General features: G+C 41.1%; 1 protein-coding gene across 5 annotated transcripts in view; it reads right to left on the reverse strand.

Moving 5' to 3' along the window:
- The window catches only part of fam49al (family with sequence similarity 49 member A, like), a 43180-nt gene that overhangs the window by 12594 nt on the left and 9087 nt on the right, over positions 1-21499 (reverse strand). Inside the window, exons 2-3 of one of the 5 annotated variants that reach the window (XM_034094183.2) lie at positions 11110-11200; positions 2985-3064 (exon numbers count right to left, since the gene is read on the reverse strand). In XM_034094183.2, the coding sequence (XP_033950074.1) occupies positions 2985-3057 (73 nt within the window). In that variant the 5' untranslated portion in view covers positions 3058-3064; positions 11110-11200. Of the gene's footprint in view, positions 1-2984; positions 3065-4381; positions 4468-9786; positions 10194-11109; positions 11201-21499 lie in introns of those variants that run through there. The other 4 variants (XM_034094185.2, XM_034094182.2, XM_034094186.2 and 1 more) reach the window with 4 other exon arrangements.

Consider the following 21499-nt stretch of genomic DNA (forward strand, 5'->3'; position numbering starts at 1 on the left):
GGAAAGAGGAAGAGAGAGTGGGAAGTGAAAGTGTGATGTAAGGTAAGACATTTTTTGAGGGGAGGCGGCAGAAAAAGAGGAAAGGGAACATGGCGGGAGTGGAGAACATGAGAGATTTGAGGAAAGAAGGAGGTTAGTGATGAAAGCAGAGAAGGCCAGATAACTAATCACTCCCTACAGACTGCTGTTAAAGAAAGTGACTGTTATATCCTGATAGTGGACATTGCAGCCGCTTAATGTCATAATCTGGCCACGATAGTGAACAACCCCAATCTACCCACATTATAATTTACCAAGAGACCTGTAAGTCACCCTCTGTCACACAGTGAGGTTTGATTACAGTGTGTGGTCAGCCAATAATGACCAGGAGATGACAAGTGACTTTCTCCTCAGGGAACTATTTGGATGATGATGTAACAGCTGATAGTTTGATGGTTTTCAGGCGCAGTAAAAAGTTGTGTTTGTTCATTCACTGGATTTACACACTCTGAGAGGGGTAATTGTCCCTTATGTAACAGTCTAATCCATCTTTTTCTCACTCTCTAAATGTGTAGAGACTCGCCCTTGAGGTGTAATTGTGATAAATGTTCAAACAAACAAGCAGCAGGGAGGAACACCGCTGGGCATGACCACTCTTTTCTCTTTCCCAGTTTCCCTCACTAAGCATATGTAAACTCAGTGTGTTCTGCCGCAGGGCGCCTCCCAGTCACTTCTGCTTTGTTTGCCCATGTGTCGCGCTGCACGCAGACTGCAGGGAGTAGGTGTTAGAGGGACAGTAATGTGAGAGTGATCATTGTGTTTCCCCTCCAATCATCCGTCACAAAGTGTGATTCAGGTATTGGCAGCTCTTTTAATATGGCACCCCAGTTTATCTCTGCACCCTGAGGCCTTGCCTTCATGCAGAGAAATTGTAATCATGGGATATGTGCTATACGTGTCAGAAGCGCAGCAAGCAAGGTTTATTTGGTGAGGACTTCTCACTAACCTGCTTCTGCTTTTCTGTGGCGAACAACAATATGAGTGCAATAAAAAACTTAAATGAGAATGCATTTTTTTCTCATAGTATTAAAGGAATAAGTTATCTGTAGTTAGTTTTTTATATGAGAAATGTATGCAACTCTTACATCTGTTTGCTTAATATAAACCTGGAGCCAGGAGAACGTTAGCTTAGCATAACGACTGGAAGTAGGAGAAATGGCCTTGCTTTTTTTCAGTTAAAGTTTTTGATCATTTTTTAATAGGATTCAATTCATCCTTATTTACATTTTCTTTCCTGTGACATGTGTCCATGCTTTAATGTTCAAAAGGCTCATACTTCCTGTGCTGCAGCACCTCTTTTCACCCTCTGTCTGAAACCAGAGCCCAGTCTGCTCTGATTGGCTAGCTGGCCGGCTCTGTTGTGATTGAAGCAATTTTTTTACCTTAAGAAAAAAGTTGGGTGTAGAGTGTAATAAAAAGACGATGATACTATTTTGAGGCATCATGTTTAATGTCTAAGACTTAACCTTTAAATAAGAAAGTATCCACAATGTTTTTTATATATGTGTGTCCCGATCCTTCAAAAGGTTTTAGCGTGGTATAATAATGAGCATTCAGCTATAGTTTAATGAGAGCTCAGTGATTCAAACTTGGAGTTGTGTGACAGAGGCAACTGTCTCTGGGTGAGAGGGGGGGGGGGGGGGCTCACAGATGTATCTAAAGCTGCCATGCCTGACTCTGACTCACTCCACTTGCTTTTGAAGTAAAAATGAATCACAGGCATATTAAATAAAGGGGGGCCAATTCAGCCTGTTTCACAGCTGACGTCTCCTGCCAGCATTGAGCTCTCCCACGCTTACATGCAGTCAGTGAAGGAGGCTCAGGAGGAGGAAGGCAGCTGTTGAAGGGGGAAAGTGTTTTGAGGAGGAGGAGCAGAATATGTTGGGATTCACCGCGAAACATCTCCATCGAAACAAATCATTTAGTCACATAATCAGACTCCAGTAGGATTTGATTTCAAAGAGTACTCTTGGTTTGCACACTGTGGTCCATTTTTGGTGAGAGGAAAAAGATTGGCATGATAACAGAAATAGAAGACTTTTTTTGGTATTCATTTTTTTGCTGAGAGTCCCTGAGTTAGTCCCAGTGATTGTTGTTTTAAACTTTCACAAACGTTTTTTTAAATGACTTGTTGAGATGGACACTTTCACATTGCAAAGTTTAGAATACACTGACTGGGAAATTGAGAGAAAAGGGGGCAAAGAGGTGCTTTTATTTGCGCCCTTCTTTCTCTATTTCTTTCCATTTCCCTTTATCAGTCTCACTCTCTGACACACACACTATTCAGCACACACACACACACACACACACACACACACACACACACACACACACACACACACACACACACACACACACACACACACACACACACACACACACACACACACACACACACACACACACACACACACACACACACACACACACACACACACACACACACACACACACACACACACAGATTGGTCAGGCACACAATAGGGCATGAGGAGAGGAGGAGGTGGAGGGATGACGATGAGCTATGTTCATCCCCGAGCAACAGAAACCCACACAGGACTGGCATTTGCTTTTCAGATTTGTCTCAGTTTTGTTCGTAGCTTAGGAGCCGGGATCAAAGCATTATTGTTGTCGTTGTGCTACAGCGTCAACATGCCATTGTGCATCTGTCTGCGTCTAATAAGATGTGTCGTGTGTGAATAAGACCCTTCAGAAAAAGAAAGCCAGTCCCTGGAGCAGAAATCAAAAGATAAAACGAGGACGAGGAGGAGGAGGAGGAGGAGGAGGAGGAGGAGGAGGAGGAGGAGGAGGAGGAGGAGGAGGACGACGACGTCGTAAAGATGACTCAATGTCCAGCTGAAATGGATGGAATGAGGGAAAGCAAAGCAGAAAGGCAACAAAGAGCAAAAGGACAACTCAAAAAAATAAGAAGCGGATGGTCTCACGTTCAAAGTCAAGGAAAACTATTGGGCCATGCTCAAGTTCGGCGCAAGCCAGCACTTTCAGGAGGTTTCCCATGAGCCCCCTGGAACAGAGAGAGGGGACATTTCTGTGGGTGATGAGGGGACGGGTGTCGGGGTTGTGCGTGTGTTCAGTGTGTGTGTGTGTGTGTGGTGTGTGTGTGAGAGGTGAAGGTGTTGGGGTGGGGGGCTGGATGAGCGGCTGTTGGGATGGTGGATGTATGTCCTGGGTGAAGCATGGCAACGTGGACACAGAGCTTCTTTAATCCCACTCCTACGGTAGTATTAGTAACTTGTTGGATTCATAATTACTATCAATTTTTTTGTAAAGCACTTTGAATTGCCTTGCGTTGAAAAGTGCTATATAAATAAACTTGCCTTGCCTATCATGATGATGGCAATCCTCAAGTTTAAAAAGGTCAACATGTTATAAAGAATACGTGACTGGTAACAAGAGAAGAGACTGTCTAACTAAACTTACATTTTATTTTGTAGAATTTGATGTTAAATAATGTACATTTTAGAATGTAATCCTCCTATTGTGGCACATTTTAATATATTTCAATATATTATTTTGTGTTATTATTTTTTTATAGCAAACTGAGCAAATTAACCCAGGAATAAAGATAAATAAATAATAATAATAATAATAAATACAATAATAAACACAATTATTATAATAATAATAATAATAATAATAATAATAATAATAATAAGGACAATAATTGGAGTACAAATTAAATTAATTCAAAAAATAAAATAAAAAATACTATAATTATTTATTATTTTTACTCAAAAACCTGATTTTGCATCGGATCGAATGTGTTTTTAATGGAGCCCTTGTATAGTTTGTATGCAGTTATGACTTTTGAGATTGTATCGTGGTCAAATAATTTGAAATAATCCTCAAATAAAATGTGTTTCCATTTCCTGGTTGTTGAGAAATAATAAATCAAATGTAATCCCATAAAATAAACATTTTACACTGAGGAGTTTAAGCTGACTGTTTAAAAGTAAATCATTTTAAGCGGTAACATATAAAAAGTCCTCTCTTTAATACAACTGCTTTTGGTTCATACTGAAGCTTGTTTTTCTCACTATAAAACCTACGCACCGTGTATTTATACCATCATAGAGACAGCTTTCAGCAGCAGAGGGCTCTGAGAGTGGGACTAGAGAGCGTGTGATAATGACAAACCACACCCACAAAAACACTCCATCACACCATCAACAACGCAGCAGCTCACATCCAAATACTCCTCCTGTGACCCCCCACCCGCCAGGCGACCTCCCACTGAACACCCCCGCTGCACACACACACACACGTGCACACACATTTTCAGGCACACAGACACGTGCACACACCCCGGACGCTCACTTACTTTCAAAGTCCAGGAAAAAATGTGGACAGTTCTCTAAATCCTTGCCAAGGACCTTAATGAGGTTCCCCATGGTTGGCGACCTGGACGGGAGGACACAACAAAATGCATACAGTATACGCTCAACCTAGGAAAATACACAAACTGCAGGAAAATACACAACATGCACGAAAATACACAACATGCACATGGAGAACATGGAGAGTGATTTAGTCATATTTTAACCAGTCTGCGTTTTTTTTATTGTCTTCTTCTTCTTCTTCTTCCTCTCCATGGGTTTCAAATATGTGGTATGACTTAGCAAAGTGTAAAACTACAGATGAGACAGTAACTGCAATTGAACTTTTATGTATATTTTATGTATACATTTCATATTTACAAGGCATGGGGATAACTTCCCACTTGAGTTTGTATGGTGGTGTCAGTTCAGGTGGTCAGGATTACACAGATGTGGAAATGAATGTAATATCATTTCGAGAGTTAAGTAAGTTGTTTTGATCCTAAAGTAAAATAATATATTGTTCAGTTCCAGATACCACTGACTTAATGTGTTGTGCCTTTGTCGATACACTGTGATCTGAGTGTGCCACCCCTTACACACACACACACACACACACACACACACACACACACACACACACACACATTATACGTAAGTCACTAAAACCAAAGAAGTTTGTTCAAAAATATTTCACAGTTGCAGCTTCTTAAAAAGTGCTGTTTTTATTTCATATTTTAAATTATTTAAATATTTGTTGAGGTTTTTTTGCAATGAGTATACTCCTAGTAATGTAAGTACATTTTCCCACTTGAGCCCCTGAACTAAAACGAGTTGGACCCCCTGGTCTAACTGTCCAGAGACATCCGGGTTATAAAGGACACTGATCACAGTTTGCGTCCCGTGCTTACTCCAATAGAGGGTGATTTAGATCCCTCACTGGAGCTGAGCAGTGCTTTTTAATCCATTTACATTACTATAGTAACCTAATAAAAGCCTGCTATGTAGTCTCTTCTCCCCTAATGCTCTTGATGTGCAGCAGCCTATGGATGCTTTATGACGAGCTCTTTATGCTTCATACCCACAGGCCAGATGCCAGAGCTTTATGGACGCAATGATGCAAGCTTTATCAGATTATAGGTCAGACGGACAGGAATATATGTTCATGTACAGCACAGCACCAGACAGAACAACATATGGCTGGAGTTTTAGAGATAAGAGCATGATAGTGTCAAGCCAGGCAGTTTAAACTGCTGTGGAGACAAATATTATAAAACAATGGGGTAGAGATGGAACCATTCATTTGGTTTTGATCCAAACCCAAGAAATATAAAAAAGGCAGAGCTGCCAATTAAAATGGAAAAACAGCTTATCATGTAGAGGAGTCATGATTTATTGAGTGGATGCATCATTGATAGGATCCTTCTGAATACATTTTCATTACCGTCAAATATTGAACCTCTTTTCTAATGTTGTCTGATTAATCATTCACAAGCCTGTTTAAAAAGCCATTTATTTGGAGTTTTGGGGATTTTGTGGCAAAAGATCATATTTTACAGTGTATAGACTATAGAGTAATATTCCTGCACATAATTTGATCTAACATGAGATGGATCTGCTTGTTGGTATCGATCCTGTTAGTGCTAGACAGGGCCGACATTTGTCCAAAACCTTTTATCCCAAAATAGGTCATTTCATATCTCTATAATGAAGCATATAGTACAGCATGCTCTGTTCTAACTCAATACACAACAAGTCTAAAAGCCTATTTGTGTGTACTCCTGTGTGAATCAAAAACTTGACGTATTAAACGTTCAAAGTGTCACTGTTCTGATAAACACTGACAATGTTTAATCCAAAAACAATGTGATCAGCTTAAGATGATAGTTTGATATAATAAGAGTTTGATCAGATTTTCAACTAAATGTGTTGTTTATTGTACTGTACTGAACTATTGCGCAGCCCTAATGCTTCGATATATATTCAGAACAAGACTTAGTAGTTCATTAATAGCAGTATTTTACTTCAGACATCTGAAATATTTCCATTTGATTTAATGGCGCAGCCGTACAAATTCAGAGTTTTAATATTCAACTAATCAAACAGCTTCATTAAAGGGCTGGACCAAAATGATAGAGAATAAACGTGATATTGTTGGAACAGTGTGGAATATAATGACTTCAACAGCCTTACTTAAAGGTGGGGTAGGTAAGTTTGAGAAACCGGCTCGAGATCGCTAGAATTTGAAAATACACAACCGGAGAAAATCTGCCACTTCCTTATAGAGCCCCTCCTCCAACACACACGAACGCGCACATGACCAATGAGGGCACGAGATAAGTTTGTGCCCCGATGGAAGGCTGACAGGCAGGTAGGCCATCCATTGGTTGTACTTTTTACAGTATTACGGCTTCTACAGATGACATTTTTTTTATGGATTTTTTGTCAAAGCACTTAAGATATTCATTGCTATCGGGATGTTAAAAGCATTCCATGGAATATAACAAAAAGTGTATCTCGAGCCGGTTTCTGAAACGTACCTACCCCACCTTTAAAGAGAAAATTAGCGGTTAAATAGATGTTAAGGCAACAAAGAAGGAGAGGATTAAGAGGCCACATGTGTCCGATAAGAAAACAAATCACACCAATCCAATTTTAAAATGGCTGTGAATGAAAGTCCTCAGTCCTCCTCCATCATAAAGGCCTTCGTTAGCAGAAGGTAAGCAGCTGCCAAGTTTCACTTCCTCTGCCGTACCCTCTGTGTTTATGTGCTATGTTAGCACACAGCGGAGGCCTATCAGTTTCCCCCTTGCAAGACTGATTTATGACCAGCATTAGCATGTTTACGAGATGCCACCAAGCTGCAAAAAAAAAAAAAAAAAAGCCTGGACTTTTTCGCTGTTACTCAGCAAGAAGTGGTGTTGCATTGCAGCACTGAGGTTCAGACAGAGAGGGGATGGAGTTACAGTGGACAGTCATCAGGAAAGCTCACTTAATGTCTCCAAAGCAGCTCTTTAATATGAGTACTGCATCTAATGTATTATATTTAACAACACAATCTGTTGGGAGGCAGAGAAAGAGAGCGTTATATGCTGAGCAGTGGCAGACAGTAACTAATTACATTTACTCGAGTACAATTCTTAAGTTTGGACATACTTCATTCATTCATATAAACATAGATACCTTTTCAAATTCAATATTTAACTTAAAGGTGGGGTAGGTAATTTTGGAGAAACCAGCTCGAGTGTGCTAGAATTTGAAAATACACAACCGGAAAAAATCTGCCACTTCCTTATAGAGCCCCTCCTCCAACACACACGAACGCGCACATGACCAGGGCCGGCCCTGACCAATTTGCTGCCCTAGGCAAGATTTTAGCTGGCGACCCCCCCCCCACAACTGCTGACACTTACACTTACTATGACTCGCGCGTGTATGGTTGTGGTGTATATTGTGTAATATTGAAGTTGAAAGCATCAATCTGGTGCACTTTGAGAGCAACATTAGGAAATCTATGGATACATCTCTCAACACCCATATGAAACAGAACTGTAAGTAGATTTTCTTTTTCTTTCTGGATATTTTACAAATCACTCCCCTTTCAAACTGTATTCTTGTTTATTAATAACAACTTATGTACTGTCATATAGTATTTTATACCTGTTTTTCACCTATTCTCTTATTTGTTTATAACTATAATGATCAGATAAAGGTGTGCCTTTACCTCACTGAGCTGAGGTTATCAGAGCCTCTCAGTCTTTCAGGAGAGAGCTCTCTAAAGCTCTCCCCCCCGCGGCCGCTTACACAGTAAATTCCAATGTTAATAAAAGCACACACAAGCTTGTATTTAAAAAAAAAAAGAACAATTTCACATAAACTTCTGGTTTTTACTGGGGCTGGGGCAGTTCAACTTGATTTTTGGGGGGGGGGGGTGCCATAGTTTATGGGCGCTGTACGCAATATAGGCGTAGTTCTGTTAGTATAAGATAATAAGATGTACTTTGTTGATCCACAATTGTAAAATTGTGTTGTTATGAAATAAATTAAAAAAAAGATTTTCTCCCCAATTTTCAGCGCCCCCTATGGGTTGATGCGCCCTTAGCATTCGCCTATACTGCCTATGCCGAGGGCCGGCCCTGCACATGACCAATGAGGGCACGAGATAAGTTTGTGCACAGATGGAAGGCTGACAGGCAGGTAGGCCATCCAGTTACTTTAGCCAGGCCGGCTAAAATGATTGGTCGTGCTTTTTACAGTACTACGGCTTCCACAGATGACATTTTTTTATGGATTTTTTGTCAAAGCACTTAAGATATTCATTGCTATCGGGATGTTAAGAGCATTCCATGGAATATAACAAAAAGTGTATCTCGAGCCGGTTTCTCAAACTTACCTACCCCACCTTTAACTTCTCTTTGTTTATATATATAAATCTTTATTTTATTCTGAAATTGTATACTATATAAACACATGATATGCTGATATGATGCAGTACTGTACAACCAATCAAGCCAGAATTTTGACAAACTACAACATTAAAATGTATTTTTAATGATAAAAACGGAATAATATAATATTATTTAATAATATATGACAAGTGCTGTTCTGCATATTCAGAACTTTTACTTTGGATAGTCTAAGTCTATTTTTACGTATAGTAATATATTTAAGGGAATTTTAATTTTAATGGAGGATTTTAAGACCAGAGTATGTCTAGTTTTGATTAAGTATCCGAGTACTTCTTGCACCTCTGATGCTGACTCATTGCTAAAGCCTACAAGCATCAGTCCAGATCTGTAAAACGCTCCCCATATCCCCCTGACTTTTAGACCACCTGCTCCAAGATACACACCGCACGGACAGCTATGAATATATGAATAAATAACAATAAGATTCACATTGTCAGCCTGACAAGGTGATTGCAAAGGCGAAAATCCAAATCTCCAGCCTCACACAAAGCACTGAAGTGAACGCTCTCTGACATAGTGAGTGTGTGTTATACGTTGCTGTACACACACACACACACACACACACACACACACACACACACACACACACACACACACACACACACACACACACACACACACACACACACACACACACACACACACACACACACACACACACACACACACACATACAGTGAGGCTAGAGCAGCATGTGGTCCATCCTGAGAGCAGCGCTCGCCTGATGGTTGCCAGGATACTGTTGGCCTGGTGATATCGTCGAAGATGTGGAGGAAAAGGCATCGAGCTCTGCTCACACACTCGAGTCAGTTTCATAACAGTGATCTGATGCAACAATCTTTTAAACAGCAATCAGTCTTTGCAGAACACACAGATTGTTACCAAGCCTTGAAAAAAAAACAGGAAATGAAGAATCGAACGAACGCTTCTCTCTTTCTTACCCTGTTTTCCTACGAGTGTTTCGCCTTTTCCTTTATCTTTATTCCCCTGTTTCCGTCTTCCCTGCTTGGTGAAATCGTTGCTGTGAGTAAATCCCAGGTTAAGCCGTCTCAGAGCGATACATTCAATCCCACCGTGGCACTGGTTTCATAGAGACTGATGCTAACTTCTCCCTCTGCCTCTGTGTATCTCTGTCCACTTCACACTTCTCTTTTTCAGCCATCTATTTAAAGCCTTTGTGGTTTTCTCTATTTGCTCTGCGTGCTAGATGCCGCTCTTTGTTTTGTGTTTTTCATGCTGTTTGTAGAACACGATATAGTCTACCGGTTGTTGAGCATTAGATATGTTCAACGTTATTTACATTTCTGTCTTCTTCCTCTGGCTGTTTCGTCCTCGACTGTGTCTTTTCAACTCTAAAAGAGAAACTATACGCACTCTTTTAGTTTCTGATGACAGAACGAGTTCCTCAAAAATATCCCCTCCGGCTCTCCTTTCTGCCTCACTTCTCTATTTCACCACTCAGCGCCACTTTCCCGGATCTTCTGGTGTCGTCTTGTCATCGAACATTTCTGTCATTCAGTCTCACTGTTGGCCCTAAGGTGCAAACAAATCTAAGGGGCAAAACGGCACATTTCCTCTTAAACTCAATAATCTCCATTACACACAAGCCACTGGATATATCACAGGCTGACTGTTTGAACATTTAGGCATTTTGTGAACTAGGAAGTGTTCTTGGTGGCCACTGGTTAGAGTTTCTCTTACACACACTCTCAATGTTTGCAGTCAGCCAGAGTGAAAGTGGAGCAAAGTGCTTGTCTTGTGCAACTCAGCAGCACACAGCTCTCATCTGTAGTCCGGCAAGAGAAACCAAACCAAAGGGGGCTCCTTGAGTCCTAATGAAGACACTGCTCAGCTCCCACATGGCGGCTGAAAAGCAAACCTGGTTCAGACCGGGAGCCAAGCAGGCAGAACAAGGCCTGCCGAGCTTCCTTTCAGCTCGCTCTGAAAGCTTCCTCCTGTTACAGCCCAGGAGCTTCACTGCTGTGGATTTACTGAACAGAATAGCTTATCTTTGCCAAGACTAACCACTATTAACTCACCAATAACACAATCTGACTCTGTGTGTCTTTCTCTCTGCCTCTAAACCACAATGATCTCACTGTCTGTCACACACAGGCTGAATGGGTAACCAGGCAGCATTTGTAGTGTATAAAACAACTGCAGCCACCATCTTTACTCTTATAGTATCCATCCCCCCGTTTACCATTTGTTTCACTGCTGTGTGCTTATTAAAAATGTATTTTCCGATTCCTTAATATTCATACCTTAGCTTGTGTTTATCCCTCTAAAACACTTCACTGCATCAACCAGGGCTTGTCAGCTCCACACAGTGGTTACAGCATCAGCAGCCACCACCTGACAAAGATACAGAGAGAAAGAAATCAACATAATATTCAACATCATGTGCAGTGTGTCAGGGAAAGCAAAACAGGAATGTAGAAGCCTTTAAATGTTGTTCTTAACTTGGAGTCTAACAAGGGAAAAAGCAGGAGTATAACAAGGAAGAGTGTAAGAAATAAAATCAATGTTTATGGCGTAATTTAAACTAAATACACTGTTTTAATTTAAAGCAGTTTTATTCTTAAAACCGGAAGTTCACATACACTTTTTTAATTTAAAATGTCTTTATTCTGAAAACCGGATGTTCGTAAATATCGTCACTTCTGGTTAGCATTAGCATGTGGCTAATTACTACGATTTGTAAAAGTGAACCTAAGGAGAAATTACACATGCTGTTGCACACTAAACACACTGTCTTTAACCCTCACTTATTGACACTGCAATACTGTTATTAGGGAATGTTTAAATAACCACAGATATTAATCAAATCAAATCAAGTTTTATTTATATAGCACATTTATAAACGATTTTTGGTCGAGCCAAAGTGCTGTACATATAATAAAAATAGCCTACAGTAGAGACACTTTACAGAAAATACAACAGCACAGATCGTTTAGAATATCAGTATGAGAAAAATGACACCCTCTGTCCTTAGATATTAGAATATTGTAAATGTAATCAGGAAAAGACAGTATGCCTTGGACCCGCCCCCCTCGACGCCGGCCAATAGGAGAAGACTACAGTTGATAACACGTGGAGATGGGGAGAAACCCTGGCTGAAGTCGAATAGTCCATTTAGCTTAGGAACCTTCCTAAAGGAGTGAAATGACCCGGAAGTCCCTCAGTGGCAGCCATGATAAGTGCCGTTCGAATTCTCTAGAATGATGAGAGTGAAAGGAAAGGAGGTTTCAAACTTCCTTTATAGCCTCCTTTAGCTTAGGAACCACTGGACCTCCCTAACTGACAGGAGAAGCGAAAATGCTGCCCCACAATGCCTTGCAGCCGCAGCATTTGCCGTCACTCAACAGTCGGCCGTTCACGGAAACAACCGATTATGACCGAGAAATGATATCATGAAAGTTACGGTGCTTATTAAGCTTTTTAAAACATAGGTGGTAAGTTGCCAAAGTGCTTTGTTTTGAACGTTCATCAGTATTATAATCACAGAGAGAAATATGAACGTTAGTTTTTACTGAAATGATCAAATAAAGTCAACATTTCAGTCTTCACTGAGCTGTGTGGAGTTTGTTCAACTTTTAAAAGATGTTTGAATGGTGATATACACAGTGATAGATGTTAAGGACTAACGTTTATAATAAATACATCTGTGTTGATTTTAAGATCTTTAGTTCATACAATCATACGTATTGGGATCATTGGTATTAATGTGGACCGGAGGGAGAGGGTGACGAGCATAAGTTTCACTTTCCTTTTTTATTTCAATTCCAACTTTGGTCCTGAAGAATATGTTTCTCTGTTGTCCACGTTCATAAAGCAAAGCAGCAGCACCAGAGCACGGTGCAGAATCTCTAGATGAGTTTACAGTAGTCCCTCGTTCTTATTAAACATCCATGTTGTAGTCCGCTGTATAGAAAACTGTGGTTTCCATAGTTTCCCCACAGCAGCAGACGCACACAATGACGTCCGCGGCTGCATCATAAACACGTCGGATAGTGAAAGTGCATTCGGATTCTCTAAAGTGCCACAGTCTCTTCTCCTAAGTCCTTTTTAATTCTCCTATCCACTATCCCTTAACCCCGTGACGTTTCACTCAGAGGTCAAGGAATAGACGATAGGGTTAGAATTTAGGAGCTGATTTTTAAACTATCCGACTGCAGCCCCTCTCTTTCAACTCAGATGACCAGCTGGCCACAGCTGATGGGGGGAGCAACCTCTCTTGCACATTTTCATTTGTATAATCCATGGTATAATCGTATCATTTTTTTAATTACATGATGTTAACTTTTATATAAGCTTCCTTGGACTCTTTTCAGTTAATCCTGGTATCGGGGTTAGGAATTCCTTACAAGAGCAAATTAACATAAGAGTGAAAAATATGAATGATGTAATCAGGCTGCTGCTTGTACTGGCCTTTGAGGTGAGGATATTATGTTACCTATAGCTAACGTTGCAATGAAACTTGATCCACACATATTTAACCTGCTTACACATCTTCAAATCTTATTTGTATGTACTGTAACCTGAAATAACAGTTTTATTTTGCCCATCGCTACAGGAGAAACAAATCTAACTGTACACATAGGTTGATAGTCCCCACACCTTAGCCTACATATACAATAAGCAGAGCAATGTTGGCATAGCCTACATTTAAAGTTGCAAATGTGTCCATGTGTGAATGTAAATCCAATATTATTGCTCCTTTAAGCTCTGTTTCGGTCTCTGCTAACTCCTGTTTTAAACATATCAGTCTCTTTAGTTGCTGCATGCTAAACTATGTTCACTAGCTAGCCGCTAACCCTTTCTGCCCTGGGAGCGGGGTGGCGCAGTGGGCTGTGTGTTTGATCATCAGTTGGGGAACTCCATTTCGAAAACCGCCTCTGCCGCCACTGCGTCAGGCCGTTGTGTCCTTGGGCAAGACACTTCACCCGAATGTGCTCCTGTGGGTATTGTCCACAGCACATGTATGATATCAATGTGTACTTGTAAAGCGCCTTGATGACTTCGAGGTGTGACGATGGCGGTGTGGCGCAGTGCGCTGTGCATTGATTATCAGATCAAGGGGCGAAACCCGCCGCCGCTGCGTCTGTAAAGCCGTTGTGTCCTTAGGCAAGACACTTCACCTGAATTTGCTCCAGTGGGTATTGTCCACAGTACATGACCATTACATGTATGTGTAATGTGTATTTGTAAGGAGCGCTTTGAGAGTCATTGAAAAAAAAGAGCTATAATAAATATAAGGATTATTATTATTATTATTAGTGCCATGCGGGTGGCGTAAAGTGGTGCTTTGGAGCATTTTCAATGAAAACAGCTTCCTGATTAGTAAATTAAACGGTACAAATCGATCTAAAAGAGCAGTACGGTCTTTTTTGATGACCAGAAAAACAAGCTAAAAGTAAGCTAAAGAGCTCCGCAATGCTTGGAGGAAGAACAGAGTTGGCTCATAAACATACTTGCCAACCCTCCCGATTTTCGCGGGAGACTCCCGATTTCATAGCCCTCTCCCGGTTTCCTCCCGGGGTCATATTTGTCCCGCATTTCTCCCGATTTCTGACAAAATCAGATTTACTCACGACTGTTTCCACTCGGACTTTAATACAGCTACACAATTGTTTGGTTTCCATGGTAGCGCGTCTCTTTAGCAGCGCGCGCAACTGAAAGTCAAAAGAGGGTGAGGCAGATAGTCACTCCTTTCCTGTAAAAATACAGGTCCAGCCCACACATATGCTCTATCAAGAATGGACAGGCCGCAAGACAGTTCACTTACAACTACAATAAGGATGTTGTTAATGTTAATCTAACAGCTCCGGCGATCCACTAACACCCCCCCCCCCCTCCCCGGTGGTGGTTTTGAAATGCTCCCGATTTCTGAGGTCTCAAGGTTGGCAAGTATGCTCATAAATCTCCATGAATCTTCCACTAGGAGCGAATACCTTAACATTAGATGTAGTAATTGTATTTATGTAATAACAAAAAGTACTTTAAGTGCCTCATGATAGTCCCAATGGAGTGATACCAAGTTTCAACAGCTGTTAAAAGCACTCATGCGTTACGGTAAGAAACAAAAGATGTATAGCTTCAATCCAAAATCATTAGCATTTCCCTTTCTAAAAGCTGAATGAGTTTAATCTGAGAACCTAGAAGGCGTTTATTTCTTTCCTAATGTTTACATTGCGGTAATAGATTATTTTTAGTCCATAATGCAGCTCTCAAAACTCCAGTGCTGTCTTACTGGTGTAACTATTAACACGACTGCTGCTGCCCTTGCATCATCTCATCAGGAGAGAATGCAGACAGGAGGGAGGCGGGGGGGCTTTGAAGAATAGTTGCCAGGGAAACACAGCCTCTTATTCTCATAGCAACCCACAGCCTTGTACTGTTCAGTTTTTGCAATCATGTGGATTGGAAAGAAGGATGGATGGATTGACGGATGCAAAGACTCCTCTTCTTAATCTCCAGAGTGTGTGTACTAAAGCATTGACTCTCCTACTTCAGGGGTTGTAAAACCAGACCATTCACTCGTTGAATTAATGTCCTTTAACCCTAAATAGAGACTTTTATTACCTCAGCTAAAGAGGGTTCGTTTTTCTTAAAGCTCTGTGTTCCCTCAAAGTAAATTGCCTAATGCATATTGATCTCTCCTCTCTGGGAAAGGGCAAAGGTCAAGTGCTGCACCTGCACGGGACGCTGAAGTCAAGAGAGGTGACGACTTGAACTAAGACAATGAGGTTAACCCGTGTGGACAAATTAAGGTAAACTAAATCTTTATAATTGAGTCTTACTTTGATTGTTACATTTCAATTAAGTTTGTTTAGATTAACAGCATTTACATCAATAATCCTGCAAGTACGTTAGCTTCAAATAAAGTTAACTTTTTCCAAGGCCTTTAAAACGGACATGAATTGCTGAACTTTGTCTGCATATGAGTGTCATATATCACCTTTGAAAAGCACTCAAATATGTACATATTCTCGTGTTCAACCACAGAGAAGTAGTCTAGTTGTTTTGGGTACGGTGCAGCTTTTATCATCATAAATATTAATGTATCAAATTGAGAGCAAACATTACATTTTACTCCAGCTGCATGGCCCTGAAAACGCAGTGTGATGGATTACTGTTTTCAGTTCTGTTAATTAGTTGAGTGCTTTGGTTTGCCATTAGAGCTCCATGCCACCTGTTTGCTTTTTCAGCACTGCCCAACGTGATCTGCACACAAACTCCAACTTATGTCTCTGTAGTTGTAATGCAGCACGTGGGTTTTAAATTCAACTGCATTCGCTTTTATCAAATGTAGTCCATTACAGGCACTTTTAATCCTTGATTCTACTCAGTTTTGATATGTTAGAATACGGACCAATCAAAAAACAAGAACATAAAAACCAACATAAGATGGATCGTTAACGGCTCCTTTGGTTTGAGGGTTGATATCATGACCCACCATGTCCTTGGTTTAAATTTGGACTCAGACTATTGTTGCATTTTGTTTATCCTGTCATCTCCACTGTTCATGTAGTTCGTCATAGTTTTTAAAGCTCGGTTGGATGCTACTCAATCGGAAGCTGTTGGTACCTGTTCATGTGGATAGTTATGTAAATCGTAATCCCTGTAATGATGCTGTATGATGTCCTTTTTGTTGTTCTGTTTATGCTTTTATGTTTCATCTGGAACCTACTTGAGCAGGTCTCCCTTGAAAAAGAGATCAATGATCTCAATGGGATACACCTGAATAAATAAAGGTTTGAAATGAAATAGGTTTTTTTGTCTACCATGACTTGGAAACAAAACAATCCTCCCCACACTGTCCTAATTACTTGTTTCTGCCACGTGACTGAAACGCCATACTGATGTGATAACAACTAAACCATTTTTATGACGGATAGTGACTCGATTTGCTGATAAGACTTTGTTTGAAAATGTTTTGCCAAGCATCTCCAGTGGTGCTTTACAAAGAGCAAAGGTGTAAACATAATTCTTCCAAAATACATCTTCCCATTTTGTGTTTTCATCATGCGAGAGGACCAATTGCTCAACAATCTATTATAGCCGTATCTAAGGTAAGACAACATGGACATTTGCAGTGTTACCGCAGCAGAGGGACAGTGCAGCAACTACAGGAAATACAAAAGTATAACAAACATGTAAACCGTTAAATAGTGATGGACTGAATATCAACATTTGCACAAAATACTTATATTGAGTGAATGAATACATTGTGAGTTTTTGCAACAGACTGTGTTGGTTTTTGTGAGATCTGGTGGCTTTAAAGTCCATAGCAATGGATTCATATATAGTCATTTGTTGTTTCTTCGTGCATTTTGTGAGGTTAGTCCCTTTAATGTATTGCTAATTCTTGTTGATTTTAAGTATTTAAGTCAAAACTAATCAATCAGATCTCAGGAAGACATTGATATTGGCCGTCGCCGCCACTTGATGAGCCCCGCCATGAATCAGTGTCCTGCTAATCAAATATTAGACTACTCTGCAGTCTCCAGTGAGCAGATCTGGCCTGTTGCTGGAGCCGTCCTTGGCGTCAGGGAATTGTCCTAATACGACTATAAGGACATCTATTATTTAATTTGTTTATTCCTTGCAGTCCTTTACATTTGCTTTAATTTGTTTATTCCTTGCAGTCCTTTACATTTGCTTTAATTTGTTTATTCCTTGCAGTCCTTTACATTTGGTTTAATTTGTTTATTCCTTGCAGTCCTTTACATTTGCTTTAATTTGTTTATTCCTTGCAGTCCTTTACATTTGCTTTAATTTGTTTATTCATTTGTTGTTTACATTCATTCAGATTTGGTGTATTTAGTTGTTTCCTTTTGTTTATCCTTTTGTCAGAACTATAACATTATATCCTGTGCCGGACAGGTGCTGTGGGCCTGAGGCGGCAGACTCGCTGGCGGTGGCATTGGTTTTCTTCACGTATCCGTTTTGAGTGGTGTGCAGTGTCACGGGTGATTTATTTTGGACTCCTTACTCCCCTTTTTGTTAACTGCCGCCGTGGTAAGCCAAGCCCTGTCCGTTTCCCCAAAGTGGGTATTTTATTCAAATGTATTGTGTGTGGTGTTTTTAGATATTTTGTATGTTATAAATAAAACTGTATTCTTTCTGACCCTTAAAACTGTCTCTGCCCGTGGTGTAAAACGAACCTGATTGTCCTTATCAGCATTAGACCTAGTTTTTATAATTTCCTGGGGGCGAAACTCCCCCAGTTGGCGTTGTCCGCAACCAACTTCTAACACCTACCCTCACCACACCGCCACACAGACACTGAGAGGAAGTCTGGCTAATCGGAGGGACAGGCTTTAAATATATTTGCTATTTCAGCAACTTCCCTAAGAGATGGATAACAAAGTCATCTGTCTGTTTGGATTAGAGTCCCTGGTACTTAGTTTGTTACTTCAGCGCATCGAACAGATCCGTCTCTTAAAGAACTGGTGATTATTCTCATTCTCACTCTTTGTCTCTTCCAGTATAATAATAATAATTCCTTACATTTATTATAGCGCTTTTACAATGACTCAAAGCGCTTTACATATACACACATTACACATATATCATACATGCAATGGTCAGAAACTGTGGACAATACCCACAGGAGCAAGTGCAGGTGAAGTGTCTTGCCCAAGGACACACCGGCTTTACAGACGCAGCAGCGGCGGGTTTCACCCCTTGATCTGATGATCATTGCACAGCGCACTGCGCCACACCGTCCATCTTCACGCCTCGAGGTCATCGAGGCGCTTTTACAAGTACACATTGGTATCATACATGTACTGTGGACAATACCCACAGGAGCAAATCCGGGTGAAGTGTCTTGCCCAAGGACACAACGGCCTGACGCAGTGGCGGCAGGAGCGGGTTTCGAACTGGAGTTCCCCAGCACTCCCCCTTGATCTGATGATCAGATGCACAGACCACTGCGCCACCCGTATGTTTTAAGCTCTTTGCCCACTCTCTCGACACACCCCTTTCTCCGCCCCTCTTTTATTCATTCACTCTCATCGACACCCTTTCGACCTACTCCTCTGTTTGTGTGTCTTTCACATCCTCCCTCCATTCTTTCCTTCTTTGTTCTCAGCATATTCTCTCCCTAAAGGTAGATATGAGTGCAGCAGGCTGCGGATAAATTACCAGCTCATATGTGTTTTAAGAGACATGAGGGGAAATGAGGAGGATGTAGAGAGAGCTAAACACCCACCTAGACTCAGTACAGCCTCTGTTTTGTTTGTTTGGAGCAAAGGTGAATTATATAATGTACACTGTTAGTATACCGTGCATCATGCTGATGCCGGTAGTGAGGATCCTATACTGGAGGTCAGTTTCGTGGGAGGAGAGGGTACGGGAGAGAGGAGAGGAGGGAAGAGGAAAGGATGACAATAGAAGGAAAGGAAAGGAGAAGTCAAAAAAGGAAAGAAGAGAGAAGACAGGGAAGATGAGGAAATTAAATGAGAAAGCATGAAAGTTCAGTGGAGTAAAGGAAAGGAGATTTAAAGAGAGGATTGGACATGAGAAGAGAAGATATATCAGACAATTGTAAAAGTAAGGGAAGGAATTGAAATGCGGGGAAAGAAAAGGTAAGACAGAAAAGTAAAGACGAGGAAAGGAGAATTGACACAATGCTAGTTTCAGAGTATAATGGGAGGAGGCAGTGTCAAACCCAGCAAGAGCATCGCTAAAGATTGACCGCCGATGAAATGCTACAGCCAATTTGCCTCAACACACACACACACACACACACACACACACACACACACACACACACACACACACACACACATTCATACACAATTATAGATACTGCCATCCTTCTCTGAGGTGAGGAGGGAAGGGGAAAGGGTGGCTTAGCGTGAGAGCGTGGGATGGAGCGCTAGAAAGCAAAAGAGGGATGGAAATGGAAGGAGGAGGTTACGATTTCTCAGCATCACCCCTCCCCCTCCTTTCACTCTCCAACACACACACACACACACACACACACACACACACACACACACACACACACACACACACACACACACACACACACACACACACACACACACACACACACACACACACACACACACACACACACACACACACACACACACACACACACACACACACACTGTCTGAGTCCAGAGCAGCGCATGGTGCCTCATGAAAGCAAATGGGCATTGTGATTCTGAGCTGCCGCGCTGACAAAGAAAGAGGGGAGGATATAGTGAGAGACAGGGGCAAATGTCAAAGGGAGAGAAAGCGGGTATGACATGTTGAAGCTATACTTGAATCCATTTCCATTGTGTAACACAGTGTGATCTTTTTTATGGTTGTAATAAAAAAACTAGGAGACTTGGAGGCATCGAAGTGGAAAAAGAATTGCTCTATTATGTGATTATTTTAAAGGTTTATAAGCATTTGTTTAACAGTATTATCTTTCTCAAGACGTCTAACATGAGAGATTCTTGGTCAGTTGTCCTTCTCCACCACAGAGATTAATTTAATTTAATCTTAATTAATTAATTAATTAAGAGCCTTATATTTAATGTCACCATTAATATTTCATAAACTCAATTTGGCTCAGGGGTGTTTTTTGCGTAGAGTTGGAAAAATCAGAGCTATTTCAAAAGCCGTTTTCCGAACAGCTTCCTCTCCGTGCTGCGGCTGTCAGAGGAAGTACAGTAAGCTCTGGTTATCTTTGTTTGTGATGTGGGATGCCAATTAGCTGCTATCAGAGGGAGCGCTATAGGCTTCTAGGGGTCTCACATGGGGACTTGTGATGTGTGTGTCTGTGTGCATATTTGTGTCTCACCCCCCCTTTCCTTGTCCTTCCTTGACCCCCCGTTGTGTGTAAACAAAGAGAGCAACGATATCTGTCTGTACAGGCAGCCACTCTTTGTCTCCGATGGACTGCTTACACACTGATTTATATGGGTCAGGGCAGTGTGTGTGTACACATGAAGTTAATCACATTGAGATGAAAATACAATTTAATTGAGACGAATTGTACTGTGTGGTGTGTGAGCATGTTGTGTGTGATGTGTGCATACAGTATGTTTTTGTGTGTGCATTCACCTGGAATTAAATTAGATGAATTTACATTGAGCTGGTTTGAAATGGATCTGTGTTTGAGTGTGAGTAATTTATATATGTGTATTTCTGTTATAAATGCATGTATTTCTGTTATAAATGCATGCAGTGTGTGTGTGTGTGTGTGTGTGTGTGTGTGTGTGTGTGTGTGTGTGTGTGTGTGTGTGTGTGTGTGTGTGTGTGTGTGTGTTAAACCTTGGGTGAAAAACAAGAACTACCATTAAAACGTACACAAAGGCAGTTTGAACGGCGTCTTGCTGTTTTGTGATTCTCCTTCAACTCTCCTTCACTCCTTCAGTCCGTTCATTGTCTGCCTGTCTGTCTGTCTGTCTGTCTGTCTGCCTGTCTGCCTGCCTGTCTGCCTGCCTGCCTGCCTGCCTGTCTGTCTGCCTGTCTGTCTGTCTGTCTGTCTGTCTGTCTGTCTGTCTGTCTGTCTGTCTGTCTGTCTGTCTGTCTGTCTGTCTGCCTGTCTGTCTGTCTGCCTGTCTGTCTGCCTGTCTGTCTGCCTGTCTGTCTGTCTGTCTGTCTGCCTGTCTGTCTGTCTGCCTGTCTGCCTGTCTGTCT

Source organism: Pseudochaenichthys georgianus, chromosome 11 (genome assembly GCF_902827115.2).
Source record: "Pseudochaenichthys georgianus chromosome 11, fPseGeo1.2, whole genome shotgun sequence".
NCBI classification, from domain to species: Eukaryota; Metazoa; Chordata; class Actinopteri; order Perciformes; family Channichthyidae; genus Pseudochaenichthys; species Pseudochaenichthys georgianus.